This window comes from Marmota flaviventris, chromosome 1 (assembly GCF_047511675.1).
Source record: "Marmota flaviventris isolate mMarFla1 chromosome 1, mMarFla1.hap1, whole genome shotgun sequence".
Taxonomy (NCBI): Eukaryota; Metazoa; Chordata; class Mammalia; order Rodentia; family Sciuridae; genus Marmota; species Marmota flaviventris.
The window spans coordinates 146,622,937-146,645,108 of NC_092498.1; the positions used below are offsets into that span (position 1 = coordinate 146,622,937).

The window sequence follows — 22,172 nt, forward strand, 5'->3', positions numbered from 1 at the left end:
TTTCTTTAGCAGTGATTCAATTTCTCATATCCCAAAGAATATTTCTCATATATGCAAGTTTTCTTTTTACTTTTTTTTTTTTAAAGAAAGTTTTACATCCTCTTAACTTTGGACCAAAGGCATGTTCTCAAAATAAGTGGCCTATTCATATCAATAGGCCTGGTTCCTTTGTAGGGGCTCCATCTCTTCCTCGGCTTGACCTCTGCTCCCCTCTCCAGCTCATCTTGCATGCTCCACATCTCTCTCTTTGCTGTCCAACAATGATGAGCTATTTAAAGTTCCCTGGACACATCATGCTGTTCTCCCGGCCTAGAACTCCCTCCCCACCCACCAGCCTTCCCTGGCTCCCTTTCCTACCCTGGTGCTCATTTCCACAGGCTCCCTCTGTACTCTGCTCTTGCCCTGACACAATGTACTGCAGTTTTTGACTGATGATGAGAAAGGGCAGCGAGGGCCTCCTTGCTCATCACTGGGAACCCAGTACCTCCCGGTATCTGCTGCAATTCACTTGTGACTGAATTACTCAATGAGTGAGTGAACTGAAATGAAGGAAATAAATCAGCCCCAAGAGTCATCTAAGGGGAAACTTCAACTCAAGAGGAGACTCAAGAATAACAATGTATGTACATTAAGAATGTGTATTAACCATTCCAGGAAGATGAAAATTGAATGAGATATGAAAACCTAAGAAATAAGTTCCCTTTTTGCCTTTTGGTTGAAACTGAAAACTACATATTTATCATATCCTTAAGAATGAGCTTATTATAGTGAAAATTACAGTTATTAGAAAACAGGTGATCCTTTGCTTGTTTTGGGTTTTATTTTTTTGCAGTACTGGGGACAGAACCTAGGCCTCTCCATTTTAGGCAAGTGCTCTACTACTGAGCTACACTCCCAGCCCAGAAAATACTTTTATTTTACTTTATATACATATATTAATATAATTCTAATTAATTTTCTTATTCAATTTTACTACATATTTGATAATTCTCAGAAGCAGTACAACATAAAATCAAGAGCATGGGCTTCAGAGTCGGGCTGCCTGTGTTATGCGGGGCAAGTTACATAACCTCTCTGTGATTTGGTTTTCTCATCTGCAAATGAAAATTATCATAATAATAATACCTACCTCAGTGTTGTCTGAAGATGAATTAAGCTAATAAACTGTATTTCATCAATTCAAAGACTCACATTTATGCACATTTAACAGAAGTGAAATCAAGATGCATTTTATAATCAATAAAAATATTAAAATTAATTGGCAGCAGTTTTTCTTTTCTAGTGATACATGAAATAATGACATAGTCTTACAATTACTGGCAATTACAATTATAGTTTAATTCTATGAATTATAATTAATAAAGTGTTAGCACAGCTTTTGGCACAAAGTGAGTGTCATGCTGGTTTACACATAAACATTCATTCACACCATTTTTAAATGGCATTTCTCAATGTTACTTTGAAATCTAATGGCCCTTTACCTGGAAGTTCATGATGTTATTGAAGGTTCTGGCTGAGGTTCCCTCCGTGAATGGGGTTCTCCCATAAACCATTTCGTAAGCAATGACTCCCACGGACCACCAGTCACAGTCTGTACCGTAGACACCTTTCCCGTCCCCATTCATAATGGTCAGCACTTCAGGAGCCATGTAATCTGGGGTCCCAATCGGGAGTTTGGAGTTCACCTAGAATCCCATCAGTAAACTGAATTCAGCAAACTTTCAAGTGTCCTCAAGTAGAGTGCCAAAGCCACATCAGACCCAAGCTGATCTGCCACTGATCAAACTTCTGTCAAGTAGCACATTATCAGGAAACGCAAACATTTACTAATTTTCTTTTTTTAAAGCACACAATACAATCCAAAGGCAGCAGGACAAAATGTGTTGATGACCTTCACCCCTTGGTTGTACAAATGGAAGCTGGGCATGTGGCATCAATGAAGGTGTTTCCTGGTGTCTCCTGATACAGGTTCCTGATTTGCTAGAACTTCTTTTACTTAAGAAAACAGCAAAATGATTATAAAGCCTAACAAGCAATCTAGAAGATCAGTCTAACCATCACTAAGGAACTGGCAGCTAACAGGCAATGTAATATTACAAATGCAGGTTAGATCTCAAGTTCAAAAAAACTGGGAAATAGATTCTGGAATCCGCATTCCCATGTTAGCCTGCCCGCAGGGTGTGACATGACTAATACCTTCCACCCAGCGTTGGATGTTAATAAGTTCATTTTCCTCACCTCACTCTTTCTCCTGTGATCCCTCCCCACTGTTTAAAACCAATCCAATGGTGCCCCAGCACCTGACCTTGGCAAGGCATTAGGACAACGTAGGAAGTGTTTTCATAAAGGTAAAAGTATTCCATTTTTAGGAACTGTCCTTTTCTCCCTGAGAATTTGTCCTTCTGGATGTTTTAGTGTTTAAATGTGCTTTGTTTCTTGAAATGATGCTGATGAAAGAATTAGGTCTTCTGCCCCTCATTCCAAACCACTCACTGGGGGGCCCCGTACGTGGCAGCCCGTCTGGTCTTCAAAATTGTTTTGAAGTTTTAATGAGCCATGAAATTTGAAGTCTGAGGATCACCTGTCTAACCTCCCTCCCCATCAAAACAGGAAGGCCCTGACTTTAGTCACATACCACGTTAACCAGATGTCCTATTACCCCACGTGGCAAATGGGCTTCTCTCGGGTCAGCAGTTAAATGGTATGAAAGAACCTTTTCCTCATTAAAGGATGTTAAGTGCCCCCGAGAAAGCCCAGAGATTGGGGGATATGGCCACACACCTGTAAGACTGGACTTCATATCAAGAAAGTAAATTTGCTTTGCTTTAATTGGGTATTGAGAGAAAAGGGAATGTTTAGAGAGGACACTGTGAGGCCTCCTTTCCCCAGTGATACTGGATGAAGCTCTTCCAGCCCGAAACTAAGCTTGTTCATTCCTTTGACCGAGATCCTTTTATTAAAAGAAATGAGATTTTTCTGGAATTCTCCCATCTCCTCTCATTTTATACACACACACACACACACACCCCAATATGTGTGCAATACAGGAATATATAAATCATTCCTATAATTCTCCCATCCCTCTTCCTTATCCCTTTCCCTTTCCTCAGGCCCACATTCTGATACAGGATTCTGGGCTAGGAATGGGCTCAGTGACAGAGCACTTTGTCTGCTGTGCACAAGGCCCTAGGCTCCATTCCCAGCACCAAAAAAAAAAAAAAGTTCAGTGGTGTAGGTTCTTCCCATTTCTGACACTAATCACCACTGCTCTGGGCAACAGGATCTCCTCTACAAGCCCCCACTCAGGAAAGCTGGACAGTCCAATCACCCAAGAAACCCACAAGCAGACCTGTGCTAAAGGACAGAAGTGAGAGCGAAGGGGCCACATTGTGGTCCAGACCGAGCCACAGCATGATTGAGGCTTAAGTCGAGGAAGGGAAAGCCTTGACATTGGGAAGTCTAAGCCAAGACTCTGTCCTATGAGCTCAGCACAGGGTTAGGATTAAACTATAGGATCTTGGCAAAAACCACAATCCTAGCACTGAGCAAGAGGTATTCTTTAACAAAACAAGAACTGTCACATCTTGGCTTAGCTAAATAATAATAATGTCACTAGATTGTTGATCAAATGCCTAATTACCTTGCAGGACCAGAACTACACAGTTGTCAAATAAGCACTATAGGATTTTATTTTATTTCCATATAGGCTGTTCCACAATATTGCTTTCCTTGTTTGCAGCTGACAGGACAGAGTCACTGGTTCACATCCAGAGAGTTAAACTTGACTTGGTCACATATCAGGGTGACCCAGTCAGAAAGCATAAAATATCAATGCCTCATTTTAAAACTAATGATTAGACTTATTAAAAAGAGTCAGATAACACATACCTTGCCCCATCATAGGTATGTGATTAAATATATTTACATCCAACAATTTTCTAAATTTCATTATTAATTTAGAAAGCTATGACAGGAAAAAAAAAATACCAACTGGCTTGCTCACTATACAATTCCACATAGTGTTTACTTGCCATTAAAAAGACTTCTAGTGACTGACCATTAGTCACTGACCTCCAAGCACCTTAACCTGGTCAACACACACATAAACTTACATGTCCTGATGGGGATTTTGCAGTATGCTTTCACTCTCCTCTGGTGGCAATTCAGCCAGCTAAGCTGAGTGAGATGTTAAAAGTGAACATGCACCTGGAGTCCAACCTGCCCGCAGCACACTATTCCACAAGGCTCCAATAAATTTGGTTAATTTTTACTATATTGACAGGGAAAATAAACCAGCTCAACAGGAGACAATAAGAAAATGGCCAGGGGACAGAAGAGTCTGCTATATTTGAGGAAATAGAAGGAAAAGGAAAGAAAGGAAGGGAGGGAAAAAGAAAAGGGTTAACTTAGCAGACTCTTATACCAAAAGCAAATGAGGAAGTAAGAAAACTATCCCAACCCCTTTTCATAAAATGCTTACATGTAAAACTGTTTAAAACCTAAGTCTCTCCATCTAGATGCCCAGGGCATACACACACACCTGTAGAAACAGGGAAAACGGAATTCTCACTATGTTGTTCCTCTTGTGCAAAAGAAAATTACATCTTTTCACTCCTACGTAAATCTAAACAGGAAGAGTGCCTATGGGCTTCTAACTGCTCAAAGGGGCTCTTTATTGCTGAAAAATGCTACAATGTGCTTAACTAGAATCTCCTTACAACTCTTTTCAAGAAAGAAGAATAACCGATTGGAACTGGGAGAGGTTTACCAGTCTCTCAGATTCTTATAAGGTGAAGTGGGTGACCCAAGTCACACAGCAGGTCCTGTGGTCACTAGGCCTCTGCTCCTACTGAATAACATAAAATACTCCAAGGTAAAACACAAAATACTTCTGAATAAGAAACTTGAGATAAAGACAATGGACAGTGGAAAAACCTCAATGTATCTAAGATTCAGAAATATCTAAAAAACAAAGTTTGGGAAAGGCAGGAGAAAGGACTGATTGACTTTTGGGTGACAGTAATTGAAATAAATGTGGATATATTTTTCTAGTATACTCTGAGTGCAGAAAATATATCCAACCTACTTTAGGCCTATAAAACATTCTATTCAAAGGAAACATATATTTAACCCTCCAACATTGACCAAAACTATTTTTTTAATTATACTAATTCTATATTCACACTTAAAATGATCTAGAATTGTAAATTATTGCTCTTCTGTAATAAAACAGCCTTTACATGTAAAATAAGGCTAAAAGTTCCCTCTTATCTATTTCTCACATTTTGACCCTAAAGGTACAGGGAGAAAAGAGGTACAATATTCTAAGTGTGCATATGCAATGATGTAACTCCCTGACCAAGATAATGGGAGACTGAGCTTTGAGCTACAAATAAACCTGAGTGCCTCCAAGAGGATCCCGCCTGGAGTGAAAGTTGCTACAATTAGAGGAACTGAAAAAGGCAATTGGCAGCACCAGAAGAGAGAAACTTGACTAGGAACTCGCCTCCCTACCAAGTGCTCTGAAGAGAGTTCCTCTAGATGTGGAGATAGGCTCTTATTCTCAATTCTTATTTACGAAGCAATGACTATGGATCTTAATCCAGTTTCCTGGGTAGGTTTTCTATGGCAAGCATGTTGCCAGCTCTGATTAATGAGCTTCTTGAGGCTTCTCAGTCTACTATAGACATTCTCAACTCAGAGTGGTAATTTTGCTCCCCTCCCTCCAGGGACATCTGGCAATGGCTGGAGACATTTTTGGTTGTCATAATTGATAGGGAAGGTACTTTGGGACCTGGTGGGTAGAGATCAGGTATATAGCTAAATATCCTAAAACACCACAATAAAGAAAAGGCAACAGAGCTGAAGTTATACTGTCAAGACTACAGACATACACTGCAATTTATTCTCAAATGCATGAGTTTCTGGGTTTTAATTTTTTGAGATGGGGTCTTTCTAAGTTGCAAAGGCTGACCTTGAACTTTCGATCTTCCTGCCTCAACCTCCTGAGTAGCTGGGGTTATAAACATGTGACATCATGCCTAGCTCTGATGTGTGAGTTTATTAATGCCACTAACACAATGCATAAGTTTTTTAATCTTAGAAGACAGTTTTGTGTTATTTTTTCCTCTGCCTTAATCTACTAAATTTAATATAAGTTTTCATGCCTGTTTTGGAGTTATACTTAATTTTTCTTGCAGGGGCACTAGGGCTTAAACTCAGTGCCTTGCCAGTGCCACCCATATGCTCTACCACTGAGCTACATCCCAGTCCTTCTATATCATTTTTAAAGCATAAAATGCTTTGAATCTATAATCTTATTCTTACTGTGATGATTAAGTGAGCAGATTATAAGAACATAACTTGAAAAAAATAATAGTGCTGAGGTTGAGAAATCCTAATTCTGGACAGCATTTGGAGCCTGTTTTCCAAGGGTCTAAACATTTAAGTAAATTATCTTCAGCAGGTCTCAGGTCCTCAGAACACACAGGCCAGACGCTGAAGTACAGTGTGTTAACCCAACTCTCAGCCTTCTCCTAGTACCAACCTAATAACACCCGCCTTTCCTCCAACGCATTTTCAGGCAATTTTACATACTGTCCTATTCATAAAGGACTTAACTTAGACCTGGGGGGCATTTTGAAAAGCAGCTTCTAACCTCTTAATTTGTGCATTTTAACTAGAAACAATATTTTCTAGAGAAAAGAATAAAGGCCAAGTTCTTAAGGATTTGTCTAGGTCACCAAGTGGCTCAGTTGTGAAATTAATCTTAAAACCTAAGTCGATTTTCTCTTAGACCATTCTTTTTGCAAGCTGACCTCAAAATTCACATTTTAGTAAAAACTGACTTTCTTAGAGGATTTTTTAACTCTAATTTTTTTAAACTTTGTCATCTTTTTCATGAAGTGTTCTTACTCTTGATCTCAATAGCTCCACTCCTGCCTTCCTAATTAGCATGTGGAATACAGTTTAATTTACTAAAGGTCCAAGACTTAAAAATGACATTTTGAGCACTGGTTCTTGACACTTAAGGATATTTAATTCAAATGCTCTGATTAGCTTCAGTTTTGTTGCATAGGAAACGGAGGATTTGAGAAAAAGAAGGTTACATTACATAAAATATTTCAACAAAATATTTTAAAGTAAAAATGATACTACATCAGAAGTTTCTAAGAGACAAGAAAAATGAAGGCAAAAACAAAATAAACATTTTCCTTTCTTTTTAACCAAACTGTTCCTAAAGATGTTTCATATGGTCTAAAAAGGCATTATACATAAAAGGGTGCTATGAATAATTCCACATCCCCATTCCCACCCTATCCCTCTAGGAGTAGTAGTATCCTGGCAGATGAAGTCTCCAAAAGGTTGCTCATCACTGTATCCCATTATTTCCCAAATTTATGAGGCTCAAGGAATGCTTTTTTTGGCATAACCTCTATTAAGCTATTTTATTCCATTGTTACCATTTGATTTGAATTCATTTTAGCAGCTGATCCAAAATCCACCAACTTGATGTGTCCTGTTCGGTCAATGAGAACATTCTCTGGCTTGATGTCGCTGTAAGAAAATGAGGACCCTGAATTAGCACTGTGCTTGATAATCAGCAAGCAATCGCTAACCTAGGATCTCAATCAAAGCAAGAACCTTAGTGTATGTATTCCACTGCATAGACCCTGCCTATTGATGGATATAATTGGCATACATTTTGGAAAAAAAAAAGGAAGGAAGAACAGAGAAATAAAAAGGAAAAGAAGCAAATCCATGTTATTATATGGATTATTTCTCCTACAGACACATATTTTACATTACAAAACTAAGGCCAAAGAAGCTAAATGAGAACTTAACCAAGGTCATGCAACTAGCCAATGGAAAAGCTGAGCCTTTGCCCAGATTTTATGAATATTGCTCTGTCATTATATTCCCACAACATGTTCAGATTTTAAAAAACAGTATGAGTGAAGACGAGAAGAAGCACTTATCACTGAGGATTTTGTGGTGCACCTTTATGAGTTACTAATGGATAAAGTTAAAAGTGTGCTATGGTTTGGATCTTTAGTGACCCCCAAAGGCCCATGTGTTAAAGGCTTAGTTCCAAGCATGGTGCTTTTAGGAGGTGACAGAATCTTTAAGATTGGATCCTTGTTCTGTTGTAGATATGAGGTGTCTCCCAAAAGTTCATGTATGAGGCCATGCAAGAATGCTTAGAGGTGAAATAATTGGGTTATGAAGCCTTAACCTAATCAGGGCATTAACCCACTTGAATGGGTTAACTGGGTGGTAACTGTAGGCAGGGAGGATGTAGCTGAAGGCAAGGTGGATCACTGGAGTGTGCCTTTGGTGTACTCTGTCCTTAGCAAGCAGAGCAGAGCACTCTCTTCTTCCTGGTGCCAGGTCCGATGCTGCTTTCCTCTGCCACACTCTTTTTTTTCCCTTTGGACTTACAGATGGTTTTATTTAAGAGAATAGGAAGTAGAAGGAAGATGGCTCCTCGGCCACACTCTTCCACCCTGATGTGCTACCTTACTGAAGGCCCAGAGCCATGGAGTTGCCCCTCCATGACTGAGGCTTCTGAAACCATCAGTCCCAAAATAAACTTTCCTTCTCTAATTGTTTTTGTCTTATCTTCTGGTCACAACATCGAAAAAGCTGACTAAAACAATGCCAGATCACTGGGGGCTTGGCCTCAAAGAGGGCTGTTGACCTTGGTCTCTTCCTCTGCTTTGCCCGCCACTGGTGAATAAGTGGTCGTGCTACATCATGTGCTTTTGCTGTGGTGTGTGGCCTTACCAGAGGCCCAAAGTGACAAGAGAAAATTCTTCATGGGCTGAAACCTCCAAAACTGTGAGCCAAAACACCCTTCTCCCTTGTAAGCCGATTATCTCAAGCATTTGACACAGGGGAAAGAGAAAGCTGACTGACCTGACGCAAAGTACACTCCATGTCTCCCTGTGGCACGCCAGGTCCTTCCACAAATCAAATTCCACGTATCTACCATATAACTCAAAGAACCCATGCAAGGGTTCCTGATCCTATTAGCTACATTAACTATTAACAGATGGTACTAGTAAATTTGGTGCTAGTAAACTTGAGAATATTACAATTTTAGATCTATTTCACTGGTGAATTCACAAGCTGACACGTCTGCCATTTTGGAAAGTTTTCTTTCAACCATTTACAGGTAAGATTGTCTAAAAACTGGATGAATCATTATTTTGATCCTGAAATCTTTCATCCACTCATTTCCATGCAGTAACTCTTCCATGATACAGATAAATTCTCAGTATGCTATTAAGGAATCTCACTTACCGGTGTACATATCCCATCTGATGAACACTGTGAACAGCCAAAATCAGTTCAGCTAGGTAAAACTGAATCATATTTTCATCTAATTGGTCCTCATATCTATTCAAAAGTGACAGCAAATCCCCTCCAGGCTGATATTCCATGACCTGTATACAATACCAAAGTTATTAATTTTTCACACACCCTAAAAAGAGGGAATGCTTCAATTAGATCTTCCAATACCACCTGACGTGTTATAATTACAATGTCTCCACAAAGCAATGAAGATGTGTGAGACATAGTGTAAGACATAGGATAAGGTCCCTGCCCTGCGGAAATTACATCCATTACCCAAGAGAACTGATATAATGAAAGACTAGTCCCAGGCACCGTGCACAACATTTGCAAGGCAAAACTTGAAAAGTTGAATTAATTCCACCTACTCCCCCATCCACCCACCCAACTTAATACCCCATTCCCTAGGATTCGGTACATACTGTAGATGGATATTCCTGGAGGGCAACAAACTCTCTTACCTCCTTTTTGCATTCCCCTCAGCATCCAGCAGAATATAGGAGGCGTGCAATAAATGCGACACTATTTTTTCCTTTTACAGACAGTGTAGAGGCAATTGACAGTCTCTATTAAAAATCTAACCATGAATATGTACCCTTTGACCTAATAATCCCACTTTTTAAAAAAACTATTTTTAGTTGTAGTTGGATGATATCTTTACTAATTTTTTAATGCAGTGCTGAGAATTGAACCCAGTGCCTCACACATGCTACCACTGAGCCACAACCCCAGCTCTGTAATTCCACTTTTAATCATTTATTATTTTATGATAATTTGCAGATAGGTATATAAATAAGTAGATCCATTGAAGCATTGTGAGTAACAGAAAAAAAGAAAGAAAGAAACCTGGAAATCTTCCAAGTATCTATCCATAAGAGAATAGCTAAATTATGATATATTGAAACGATGGGATATGATAAAGATATTAAAAACAAATGGAATCCATCTATTCCTACTACCATGGAAAGCTGCCCATGATAATATAAAGTGACATCCTGTATAGGATAAAGTATAACCTCTTTTTTATGAGGAAAAAAGTAGCAGATTTATTGGTGGATACAGGAAAAATCTAGAAGAAGAACATAAAGCTTCAGGTAAATGTTTGATTAGTTTAAATTTTTTTTTTCTTTTGCCCCAAGGACCTGAAATCCTTCCTCCTTTTGAGGATAACCAGCTGTGATATTCCTGAGTCAACACAGGGCCTTCAGGCCAGTTAACCAGTTGGCAGCAGACTCCACCTGATAACTTCACCTCTTTACCTTTCAGTCTCATTCCCTGTAAACTAAGATAAGACTAATCCCCTTGCAATACTTTTTTTATATTCAGATTAAACAAGACAAGGTCCTGGGAGGTCCAGCACAGTGCCTGGTACCAACATGACGTCAGCCACCATTCAATCCCTGTCCTTCCCCTTCCTGTACTGTGGGCATGCTTTCCTGGCTGGAGAGAAGACGGGGCCCACTTTGACCACTGCTGCAACCAGGTTGACCTTCATGGAGTTTGCCTGTCCTTTGTTCTGACTTGAATTTTACTGACCATTCTACAAATGTCTTTTAAGTTATATTCAATCTTTCCTAGAAAAAGGCAAGATTCAAATAGCCTTCTTTTGAAAAACCCTGAATGTCCCAAACACTATATTCTGAAAACCAATTTTGGGATGTAAATTCTCACTATTATCCCCCCCAAAACTCTTGTTTGCCTTTAGTTAAGAATTAGAAGAAAGTTCTAGAAAGTCTAAAATAGTTGAACAGATCCCTAAATGCCCCAGACTGGTTCAGTAAAGATACCAGAAAGTCTGCCCAGCACCAGGTCAAGCCAAACCAGATCCCCCTGGGGAAGCCAGGGACTTACACATCCTCCCTGAAGGCTCCTTGGAACCTGGCAATCTGCCACATTCGCACAGCTTCTTACACTCAGCAGACACCCAGCCAGGCTCCGGACAATTACATTAGAAGAGCACGATTCCATTTACACTGCAATTACCGAAAACAACTGGATTTGTGAACTAACAAGGAGGACAACACTTAGAGGGGCAGCACCTAACATGCATACCATTTACCCAAATTCACAGCAGATGTAAGATGTTCGGCCCAGCCCTCGAACCCACAGAAGCCACCTGGTTCCCTCTAGCCACCCACTCATCCCAACCTGGCTCTCCATAGGCCCTAGGTATGTGGGTAAATGCTAATTTGTACGTCTGTTTTAAATACATATTGCCATCAAAAAGGTCTTAAACATAAAAAAAAATGCACAGATAATAACAGAAGTACTCATACTTTCAGAACTCAAATGCCTTAAAATAAGAACAATGCATATTTATGATGACATGCTGCAGTTGTAAATTTCCTATGGTTCCATTAAAGATTTGAAAAAACAGAACAGCTTTTAAGTTTAAGGCTCAGAAAGTCAAATATATAACAGCCACTGGCAACTTCTAAGAGCTCTCAAACTGATCACTACTTGGTTCTTAGTGTCTACTCCTAAAGATTTGATTTGTTATGACCAGCAGAATAGTACAGAAAATAAGAAGCATCTCTTTCAAGACAAAGAGGCATGTATTCTTTGCTCCTATTCAGAAGACTCCCTGCCAAACTACATTAATCTTTTCTATGGATCAAACAACTTTCCATCTCTCCAAAAATCCTGGATTGATGAGAAAACAACCAACAAAAACCAGCATGCTTTACTATGTGGGGCCAAAATAGACATTCTAAAAGACAAACATTTAAATAGACAAGGTCCTTATCAGAGAAACTAATCAAACTTGACTCCTGCCCCCCAACACAATTCCAGATTACAGCGTTAAAAATTGAACTGTGCACATTAGGAGAACATAGTTTGGCCATTTACTGGGTAAATTTGGCTATCCCAAGATGTTATTCATATTCCAAAACTACAGTATGGGGTATAGGTGTTCCTTCTGGAACACATGGAGTCCATGGGAAAGAAAGTTTGTGCAAATCAAAAAGCTTAATCAATCATTATGCTATTAGGCTTAAAGATACAATGAAGAACCAGGACTTGGGGACTTTCAGAAACACTTTGGGACTGTTAAAAATGGTACCAAATCAAGAGACTCCAAAAGCATCACTGAAAGTCACAAACTGTAAGTCTTGAAGTCTCCACACCAGATGACCTACTGTGAAACAAAGAGCGGTGTCAGCAGATGCTATGAACTAGTTAAGTCCAACGTCATCATCCAGGCTGTCCCAGAGTCTCCGTACTGCGTCTGGTTGTATCCAAAAATGTGACTCTGACCCTGACTTTTACTACTCAGAGATGCCCAGTGAGGTGCTCACGTATCTCCCTCAGAAAAAATGTGGCTTCTAATTCAAGAAGACTTTCAGCTATCTAAAGCATGGTTTACCAGGCCCACCTGCCCATCAGAATCACCAGAAGCAAGACTTTTTAAAAATAAGACGTATTGCCAGATGCAGAGGTACACACCTGTAAACCCATTGACTAGGATGGGCAGCTGAGGCAGAATGATCAAGCTCATGGCCAGACTGGACAACTTAGCAAGACCTATCTCAAAATAAAAAGGGCTAAGGATGCAGGGTGCAGTGGCGCACGCCTGTAATCCCAGCAGCTTGGGAGGCTAAGGCAGGAGGACTGTAGTTCAAAGCCAGCCTCAGCAAAAGTGAGGTGCTAAGCAACTCAGTGTGACCTTTTCTCCTAGTAAAATATAAAATAGAGCTGGGGATGTGGATCAGTGGTCAAGTGCCCTTGAGTTCACTCCCCGATAGAAAAACAAAAGGACTAAGAATACAAAGTGCATTGGTAAAGCACCCCTACATTCAAACCCTAGCACTGCAAAAAAAAAGACTATTCATCCAAATAAACACCTGAGTGCCTACTATGTGCAACTGTTCTAGATATTAGGAATAGAGCAGTGAATAAGACAAAAATCCCTGCCTTCATGGCAGGCATCCTAGTGGAACAAAACAGAATTTCAGATGATAATAGTCATCATCACCAACAATGTGCAAAAAGAGTAACACACATCTCCTTCCCACCCCAACCATTGAGGAAGCTTGTTAAAAACATGGATTCCAGAGACTGACTGGCTCCAGACTTTACAGATCTAGCTCCATGGGTGGAGTCCAGGAACCTGAATATTTAAGGAGCTCCTAGGGTGATTCTGATGTAGCTTAGTCCAGCACTGAAGTGATACCCTCTGCTGACAAGGCTGTGGAACCAGTGTGGCTTCTTATTCAAACTGGATTAAAAGGTTCCACAGCAGAGGAGAGGTGCCCTTGAATGGACCTTGGCTTTAATACAGCCATCACGTCTGCTGTGCGTATTTTTTCAGTGACTACCTGAATATCAAGACAAGATCACTGACAACAAAGGGCTGGAAAATAACCAGTCCATCAGCACTGAAGCGATGAGCTTCCATCCTTGCAAGGACTGGAGATGTCTCCTGCACACAATGAGCAGCTGTAGGTCACCCCGATGGTGATCACCAAGGACAGTAATCAGAAGCAGACAGACAGGAGGGGGGAAGAGCCCTCTAGTGAAACAGCCCTAAACAATGTGGCAACCCTGCTGACGGCTGAGAAAGCGCAGCAGCTGACAGACGAGCCCGAGCCCGGCTTGGAGCTATAATGGACTTGCTCTTTTAAAGCAAAGACTTTCAGGCCAACAGAGACAGACCCTTCTGATGGCAGCAGCTGCAGATGCTAATTAAAGGGCAAATCTTACATGTGTTCAGTTTGGAAGGAGCGGATGCTTCTCTGTTGGTGTTTCCATCTATACCCCAAGTACTGAGATAGCAATTTCCAAGCACTGCATTGAATTTAAAGTGAAGGACAAATGCAGGCCCTCATGCATGCTAGTGTGCCCGGGCGTGCTTGCATGCACACACATGCATGTGGGGGGGAGGGGGGGAATGAACGTTTAACAGTTCTTTAGTACTGCTATGGTTTGAATGTGTCTCCCTGAAGTTCCTGTGTTGGAAACTTAACCCCTAAACTCATACCTTTTTTTAAAAAAATATTTGTAGTTATTGATTTAACTCCTTCCTTCCTTCCTTCCTTCCTTCCTTCCTTCCTTCCTTCCTTCCTCCCTCCCTCCCTCCCTCCCTTCCTTCCTTCCGCTGAGAATCAAACCCAGTGCCTCACACATGCTAAGCAAGTGCTCTACTACTGAGCCACAACTACAGCTCTAAACTCATATCTTGATGGGATTCTGAGGTGGGACCTTTCGGGAGTAATTTGGGTTAGATGAAGTCAGGAGAGTGGGGCCTCTGCAATGGCATTAGTGGCATTATAAGAAGAGGCAGAGAAATCCAGACTCACATATTTGCTCTCTCTTGCCATGTGATGATGCAGCAAGAAGTCCCTCACCAGATGCCAAGCAGATACCAGAGTCATTTTCATGGACCTCTCATCCTCCAGAACCATTAGCTATCTAAGTCTCTATTCTTTATAATTTACCCAGTCTCAGGTTATAGCACCAGAAAACAGACTAAGACAAGGACTCTGTTATAATTTGAATAGGCATCATTAGAGGCATGCTGTTCTAGGGTGGCTAAGAGGGTCTTGAAAGTGTTACCTTGAAATGCTTGCACATTCAGTATTACTGAAAGTGACATTTATAAAAAAAAAATGTGATGATACCAATGGCTTCCATGAATACTCTTCCAATTCTCCTGATCTTTGGCACGTGGGAGGAAGGGAAGGCATTATTTAAGCAGAGTGACACCGGGCAGAGACCCTATATTATTCTTCATGAAGGGCTGGGTGACCCAAAAAAAAAAGAGAGAAGGCCCTTTGTCTCAGAAAATATGAATCCCAGTCTGATTCAACCATCTATTAAAAAAGCCCTTATTGAGGATTGAATCATCCAGAATCTTGGCAAGAGAGAGACAGTACACTCAAACCAGGTAATTGTGGACATTAATTAATGAAGGGGTTATTTACAAAGGTAAAAATTAGCTTAAAAGGAAACAAACATAGTATGATAGGACACCCCAGGGCTAGCAACAGCAAGAACATATGTGTCACTCCTAGGCCTGGAAGACAAGGAAAGGGATTTCAGATATGTACACTATTGCTGGCAGGACAAGAGGAAGAAGCAATGATCAGAAAATAACCAGAGCTACAGCCGTAGATGACGATTCTCAAAGTGAGGTCCCCAGAGCAGGAGCAGCAGTATCACCTGAACACTTAATGGAAATGCAAATTTCAGGGTCCCACCCAGAGCTATTGAACCAGGGGAATGAAAGGGGACAATGTGATTAAACTGTGGCTCCTAAAATGGCAAAACTCTCAACACACTCACGTGAGATACACATGAAAACACAAAACAACTATTTTTAAAGGCACAAAAAAACTCATAGAACCCACCCCCCAGCTGCCAAGGCAATAACACACTCAGCAACTGAATTGGGGTCAAAAAAAGGAATTAATATCTCATTCGACTATGAGAAAATTGAAGCTGAAAAGGCCAACAACTCTGGAGAGACCAAACAAGGAAAAGTAATAAAACAAGAACGATATTCCAAGGAACAGCCTCTCTCTGAAGGGCAGCTGGCTTCGAAACCCTGGCTTCTGAAGTGGCAGCGCGTGAGCACATGCCTGGTGAGTTTTGAGAAGTGCCTGAAAAATCAGATAATCTTAGCCAAGAGATCAAAACAGCACATGTCTCACTGTCAAAACTATCATAAGCTGCACATTTCAGTAAACAATGGAGTTGCATTCATTAACTCTCTCCTGGCTCCCAATGACAAAAACATCATGGGGGGGGGGGGTGTTCACTAAGTCCCTGGGGTCAGTACCTAGAAACAGTCCACTTCCAGATTACTCCAAATTGCACAGGTGCAGTTTAAAAGTGAGAGAGGATATATAAAAAGCTAATCCCAAGCAGCACATCACAGTCATGAGGCAATCAGCAATCATTTTGGATAAAGTGGTGCAATACAATGAGTCAAAATATGGAAGGTGGAGTTAGGAGGCCTGGCTTCGGATCCCAGCTCCTCCTCTGTGGCAGACTCAACTGTCCCCACAAAAGCCATCCTTCCTTTCTTCCATAGTAATAACAATACCTGGACATAGGCCATGCAGCTAGACAATACATGCCCAAGTCTCCCTGGTGGGTAGATGTGCACTCACATGACTAAATTCTGGCAAGCAGAATGTGGGAGGGATGGTGGCCCCCACTTCCACATCATTCTGTGTGAAAGAAACTTGCCTGCCCTGAATTCCTGCTCTTTTTTCTTTTTTAAATATTTATTTATTTATGTATCTTTAGTTTTATGTGGATACATTAGTTTGTTTTTATGTGGTGCCGAGGATTGAACCCACTACCTCATGCATGCTAGGCAAGCACTCTACCACTGAGCCACCACCCCAGCCCATGCTCTTTTTTCTTAACAGCCAGCTGGAACAAAAACATGAAATGGCCCAACTTCAACCATGTAAAAAAATGTAAGGAATGGAGGAGCCACAAGATGGAAGGAACCTGGGTCCCTGGATTATCAAATACAACAGAGCTGTTCCATTAGCCTAGAATGGATACTGGAGACTCTTTGTTATAGCAGCTGAGCTTATACCATAACTAACACCTCTCAGTCCAACTGGGGACAAACATTTGGAATGAACAGAGAGAAGACAATGGAAGGTTACAGGAGGGAAAGAAAGTTCATAGGTCAATTATAGGCTGAGAGCAAGGGCAGTCTGAAGAGCCCCTAAATATGAAAAATATCAACCCAAAAAAAAATCTCACAAAAAAATTTAGATACAACAATACTAAAAGTGGCAGGTTGTAAAACAATGTTTTCTTTGATAAGATCAGCTCCTTCACTGAAGGACACTGATGAAGGCATCTGTTGCACAGAACTGAACAGATTTCTCCATGAACCAGATCAACAAAGCACTGCTTCCACGGGCAGCCTGCCAGAACACCAAACTAGCCTGTTATATAGAACCAGACAGTAAAAGGGAATTCATGACCATTTTCTATGCACCAGAAAATGGTAAGCCTCATTCATTGGTATGTCACTGCAAATGGAAATTTTTAAGCCTCAAAATTCGAAAGAAACCAAGTTCAATTTCCCTGCATTGCATTCCAATTTTTGAAAATCTTATTGGGTCTATCTTGAATTACGTACTTTAGAGAGCAAAACTCCCACTGCTAACATAATATGATTTTGTAACACAATAAGTAAATTTGTATGTAAATCAGATTTCTATGAAATTAATCATACATTCATCTAATAAATATTTCTTAGGCATTCATTTGGCAAAGCTCTATTGGGAACAAGAGAGAGATAATTGCTCCCCTCATGGAGAAAGTAGCCTAGTGGAAGAGCCCAGCTGTCACTCATGTAGGGGAAGTAGAGGGTGCTATGGGCATAGAGCAGTGGGCATTCATCCCAGAAGCAGAGGGTCCAAGAAGTTTTCTAGAAGCAACATCTGATCCAAGCCCAGAAAGAAAACCAGGAGTTAGTCAGGTAAATAGAGAAAGAATGAACAGCATGCAGAAGAGTCAGAAGCAAGGTCAAAGATCCAAAGAAAGTTCAGGATGCATATAAAACGAAAGGAGAGAAATGGTGTTGGATGAGTGCACTCGGAGGCATGTGAACCACGCAGAAGAGTCTGGACTTCTTCCAGGTGACAGTGGGGTGTCTTGAAGAATTCTAACAGAAAGATGACTCGGCCGCAATATGTGAGCAACCTGGAGGGTGGGGCAAGACAGATGGCAGGGAGAACACTCGGGAGGTTACGACAGTAATGCAGGCCAAAGAAAACAGAGGGGTCTCACTCAGGAGAGGTAGGACTGGAAAGCAGGGATGGCCAAGATGCACAGTAGGTAGAATTTTATTTGTTTTTCATTGATTTAAAATGTATCCTTTAATTAAACTATATTAGCATTACAAATTGGCATTCAACTGTCAGGGGAGCTTACCACAATATCTAAGTTTCACCAAGCTCCAAAGATCTATAAGTGGTCAATAAGCATGATGGAATTTCAGTTCTTTATAGTGCCAATACAAATCCAGGATTCCCTTAGTTTGCAGCAGAATGTGTTTGGAGACTCAGAATGTTTCAGATTTTGGAAAGGCCAAGTGAAGCATACACTTTATATTACATACCACCTCAATAAGGGGCTGGACCGGCACCTCATAATCAAATGCATTCATAATTTTGTGGCAAAATGCGTGAATAGTCACACTAAAGGGAATAAATAAAGAGACAAGTGGCCTGAAGAGTTCAGGTCAGATTTTGCTGCAAACTTAATTCAAGTCAGTTCTGCTGCCAAACAAGTGAAAAAAAGAACTTGAGGTTATTCAGAGCTCTGGGCATTTAGGAATTACAGATAAGGGATAGTAGAACTATCAACACATCATCATTCCCATGCTGTTTGAGTTTCTATATGAAAATCATACCTCTATAAAGCATTTTACTCCAAAATACCAAATCACTTGAGAAGAAAATACAGACAAGGAAATAATTGCAAGATCCCATTGGTAATACTCAATTGAGCTACTAAAGAACGGTATAAAAATGTTCTTGAATCCAAGTATCAATGGACTGAGGCAAACAGCACTTAAGAAAATAGCTGTTTTTAAGATGTTTCCCATCTTGCAAGACGGCAGATGGAAAATCTGAAAAGAAACTGAAGATGTCAATGCCAGGGGTAAGATCAAGAGGGATGGCCCACAGCCAGAGTGACTAAATAAGAAAAAAACCCGCAGCTGGGACCCTGTCCTAGAGGAGGAACCAGCAGCCATCACCATTCTGAGAGGTATGACAGGAGGGCTTTATCCAAGCAGAAGTTCCCAGGAGCTAAATCCACAACTAAGAACTAAAAAGAAAGGCACGGTTCCTTCCACTATAACAAAGCCAGGCTGTGGTAATAAGAATGATAACACCAAAGCAGGAAATTCTCAAAATGCCCAGATACCACCCTCTGAAGATGTCACCTGAAAACCACTGTACCATGACAAAGCACTAGAGTCAGCAGGGAGGAAAAGCGCAGCTGGGGTTCCCCACAAGACTCCTCTGATCTTCGTCATTGACCTCCAGGAAGGCAAGCAGGTGCCCATCAAGCCACTGAGCAGTGGCTTACCACATGTGACTAGACCACTAAATCTTCCACTGAGTTCCATTACACAGAAACTCAAAATTGGCCATCACCTGTACCAAAACTGACCTTCATAGCATGAGAATCCCAAACAATGTTGAACTGTAAGAAGCAGCAGCTTCATGAGACAAGACATCAAGGTGAGCTCTTTAATCCAAAGGAAGAGAAAAATGAGTTTACAGAACAGTGAAGGGCAAACAGGAAAACTGTGGACTCTCAATATTTGCAAAAAAAAAAAAATCTCAGTCCTTCCTGACCCCAGGGCTGCCTATGCTCTATGTTGCCTTGAAAATGAGGCTTAACCCCACAAGCTGGTGTCCTAACCTCTTAAAGAGCTCTCAGTAAAATACCCAAAACAACACGAACACACACCCAAGAAGCAAACAAAACAAACAGAAGTGCTGCTGTATCCAGAAAGCAAACGAAGAAGCCTGACCATCCAAACAGGACAGGCTCCGCGAGACACGGAGAGCACAAGGCAAGTGTCCCCTGGACAGCAAGTGGCCTGGAACAGAGGTGACCCCAGAAATACACCAAGGTCATCAGAGGAGGTGAGGGCTCCACACTCCAAGTCCCAAGGAAAGAAAGTGTCCATGGAAAGGGACACGCCAGTGCACGGCCAGGCTCCCAAGGCCTCATGTGACAACACACTCAGAAGGCTGGGTGAAGCCAGGGGCTTCTCCACAGGCTCTGGGTTCTCAACTAGTTCGAAACCAAGGCAGATCACAGACAAAGTGCCCAGCAAGAGTCCAAGACAGATGACCGTTCATCTCTCTTCACTTTTTGTTACGTGAGCTTCTATTAAAGTTTATCTCCATCCAAGGTAATATAATAAATTTTGTTTTGTTTTTGATACTGAGGATTGAACACAGAAGTGCTTTTCCACTTCTTTTTATTTTATTTCTTTTTTTATTCTCAGACAGGGTCTCACTAAGTTGCTGAGGCTGACCTCAAATCTGCAATCCTCCTGCCTCAGTCTCACAATCACTGGGATTACAGGCAGGTGCCCCCACACCCACCTTAGCCTTGTTTTACAGGCTGAGTCAGGAACAAAAATTGTTTTGGACACAATATCTTTATTTTATTTATTTATTTTTATGTGGTGCTGAGGATGGAACCCAGGGCCTTGCACATGCTAGAAGAGCACGCTACTACTGAGCCACAACCCCAGCCCTAGGATACATGTTTTAAACTTATGAATGTCATCCCCCAAGAACCTAAACAAGGCCCTAAATCAGACTCCCTGCGCACCAGGGAAAACTATGCCGCCATCCTGAAGAAAGAAGCAGGGGCCAGCTCAGTGAAGTCCCTGGGTTCAACCTCCAGCACCAAAAATAAAGAAAGAATGAAGCATACCTCTATGTACTGACATGCAAGGGTGTCTGGGATAAAGTGTTAAAAGGAAAAGAAGGAAAGAAAAAAAAAGCAAGCTGAAGAGTCAGATGGAGAGTAACATACCATTTTTGTATGAGCAGATTCAATCCCCCCAGCCCCCCAGGCCATAGTTAAGGGTCAAAAAGAACATCACCAACGTTAACACTTGTCTCCCTAGAGGGGGATTTGGGGGAAAAAAAAATAGAAGCCTATCTCTCCTACTTCATACATGTCTCAGCGTATAGGTTCTCTCTTTTTTTTAACTGACACATAATAATTTTACACATTCGTTGGGTACCGTGTGAGATTCCAAAACAGGTATACAATGTGCAATCATCAAACCAGAATAATTAACATACCCATTGCCTCAAATATTTATCATGTTTACGTTGGGAACATTCAAAATCTCCTCTCCTAGTTATTTTGAAATGTATAATAAATTGTTAGCTATAGTCACCCTACCGTGCTAAAGGACACCAACACCCAAGCCTCCTTGGTGTTGGTATTTTTGAACACATTAACCAGCCTTCCTCTATCATTGCCCTCCCCACCCTTCCAAGCCCCTGGAAACCAACATTCTACTCTCCGCTTGTAGGAGATCAACTCTTCTAGCTTCTCCATGAGTGAGAACAGGCTGCATTTTCTCCTAACAAATTAAATCAAAGCAAGATTCTATTAAAAGCAGTTACAGATGATTCCCAAATAAGCCATTTCTTGTTATTGCCCTGTAAACCAGAGCTGCAGGACTCAGGAGTCACCAGGTGTTTCTAAATGGGCTGGCTTTTCATCTTAGAACAAGGAGAACAGGGAGACGCCTGGGAGTCAGAAAAGTGACTGAATGAATGAGAGGTGCCACGGACGTCAGGGGCAAGAACCACATTCAACTCTGCAACTGTGGCACCTGCCTGTCAGGAGCTCGGCTCATTCCAGAGAGATGGATGTAAAGACTCACCAGGTAAAGGTTATTTTTATCCTGGAAGGCATACTGTAATTGGGGGATCCAAGGGCTTGTGCTCCGAGATAATATGTTCCGTTCTTCCTCAAAAAATGAAACCTAGGGAAAAAAGAAACCCTTTAGATAATTATAATACAAAGAACCGAATTGGGGGTAGGGGAGTGATCTTTGCTCTGTCTTGAAGCCTAAACTCGCAGTTCTTTTTTTTTTTTTGGTGGTGCTAAGAATTGAACCCCAGGGCCTTGTGCATGTGACACAAGCACTCTGCCAACTGAGCTATATCCCCAGCCCCCTAAACTCACGTTTCCAAAGAAAAAAAGCCATCCCGTAGCCTGGCATTCCACAAATCTGTTATTCACCTACTTGGTTCACAATGTTTGCCAGATCCACATAATAA

At 41.2% G+C, this 22,172-nt stretch overlaps 1 protein-coding gene across 1 annotated transcript in view; it reads right to left on the bottom strand.

Annotated features, from left to right (window-relative positions):
• Positions 1–22,172, bottom strand: part of Cit (citron rho-interacting serine/threonine kinase) — a 157,950-nt gene that overhangs the window by 113,945 nt on the left and 21,833 nt on the right. Inside the window, exons 5-8 of the mRNA XM_027923229.2 lie at positions 21,773–21,874; positions 9,307–9,449; positions 7,464–7,557; positions 1,482–1,685 (exon numbers count right to left, since the gene is read on the bottom strand). Of these exons, the coding sequence (XP_027779030.2) occupies positions 1,482–1,685; positions 7,464–7,557; positions 9,307–9,449; positions 21,773–21,874 (543 nt within the window). The remainder of the gene's footprint in view (positions 1–1,481; positions 1,686–7,463; positions 7,558–9,306; positions 9,450–21,772; positions 21,875–22,172) is intronic.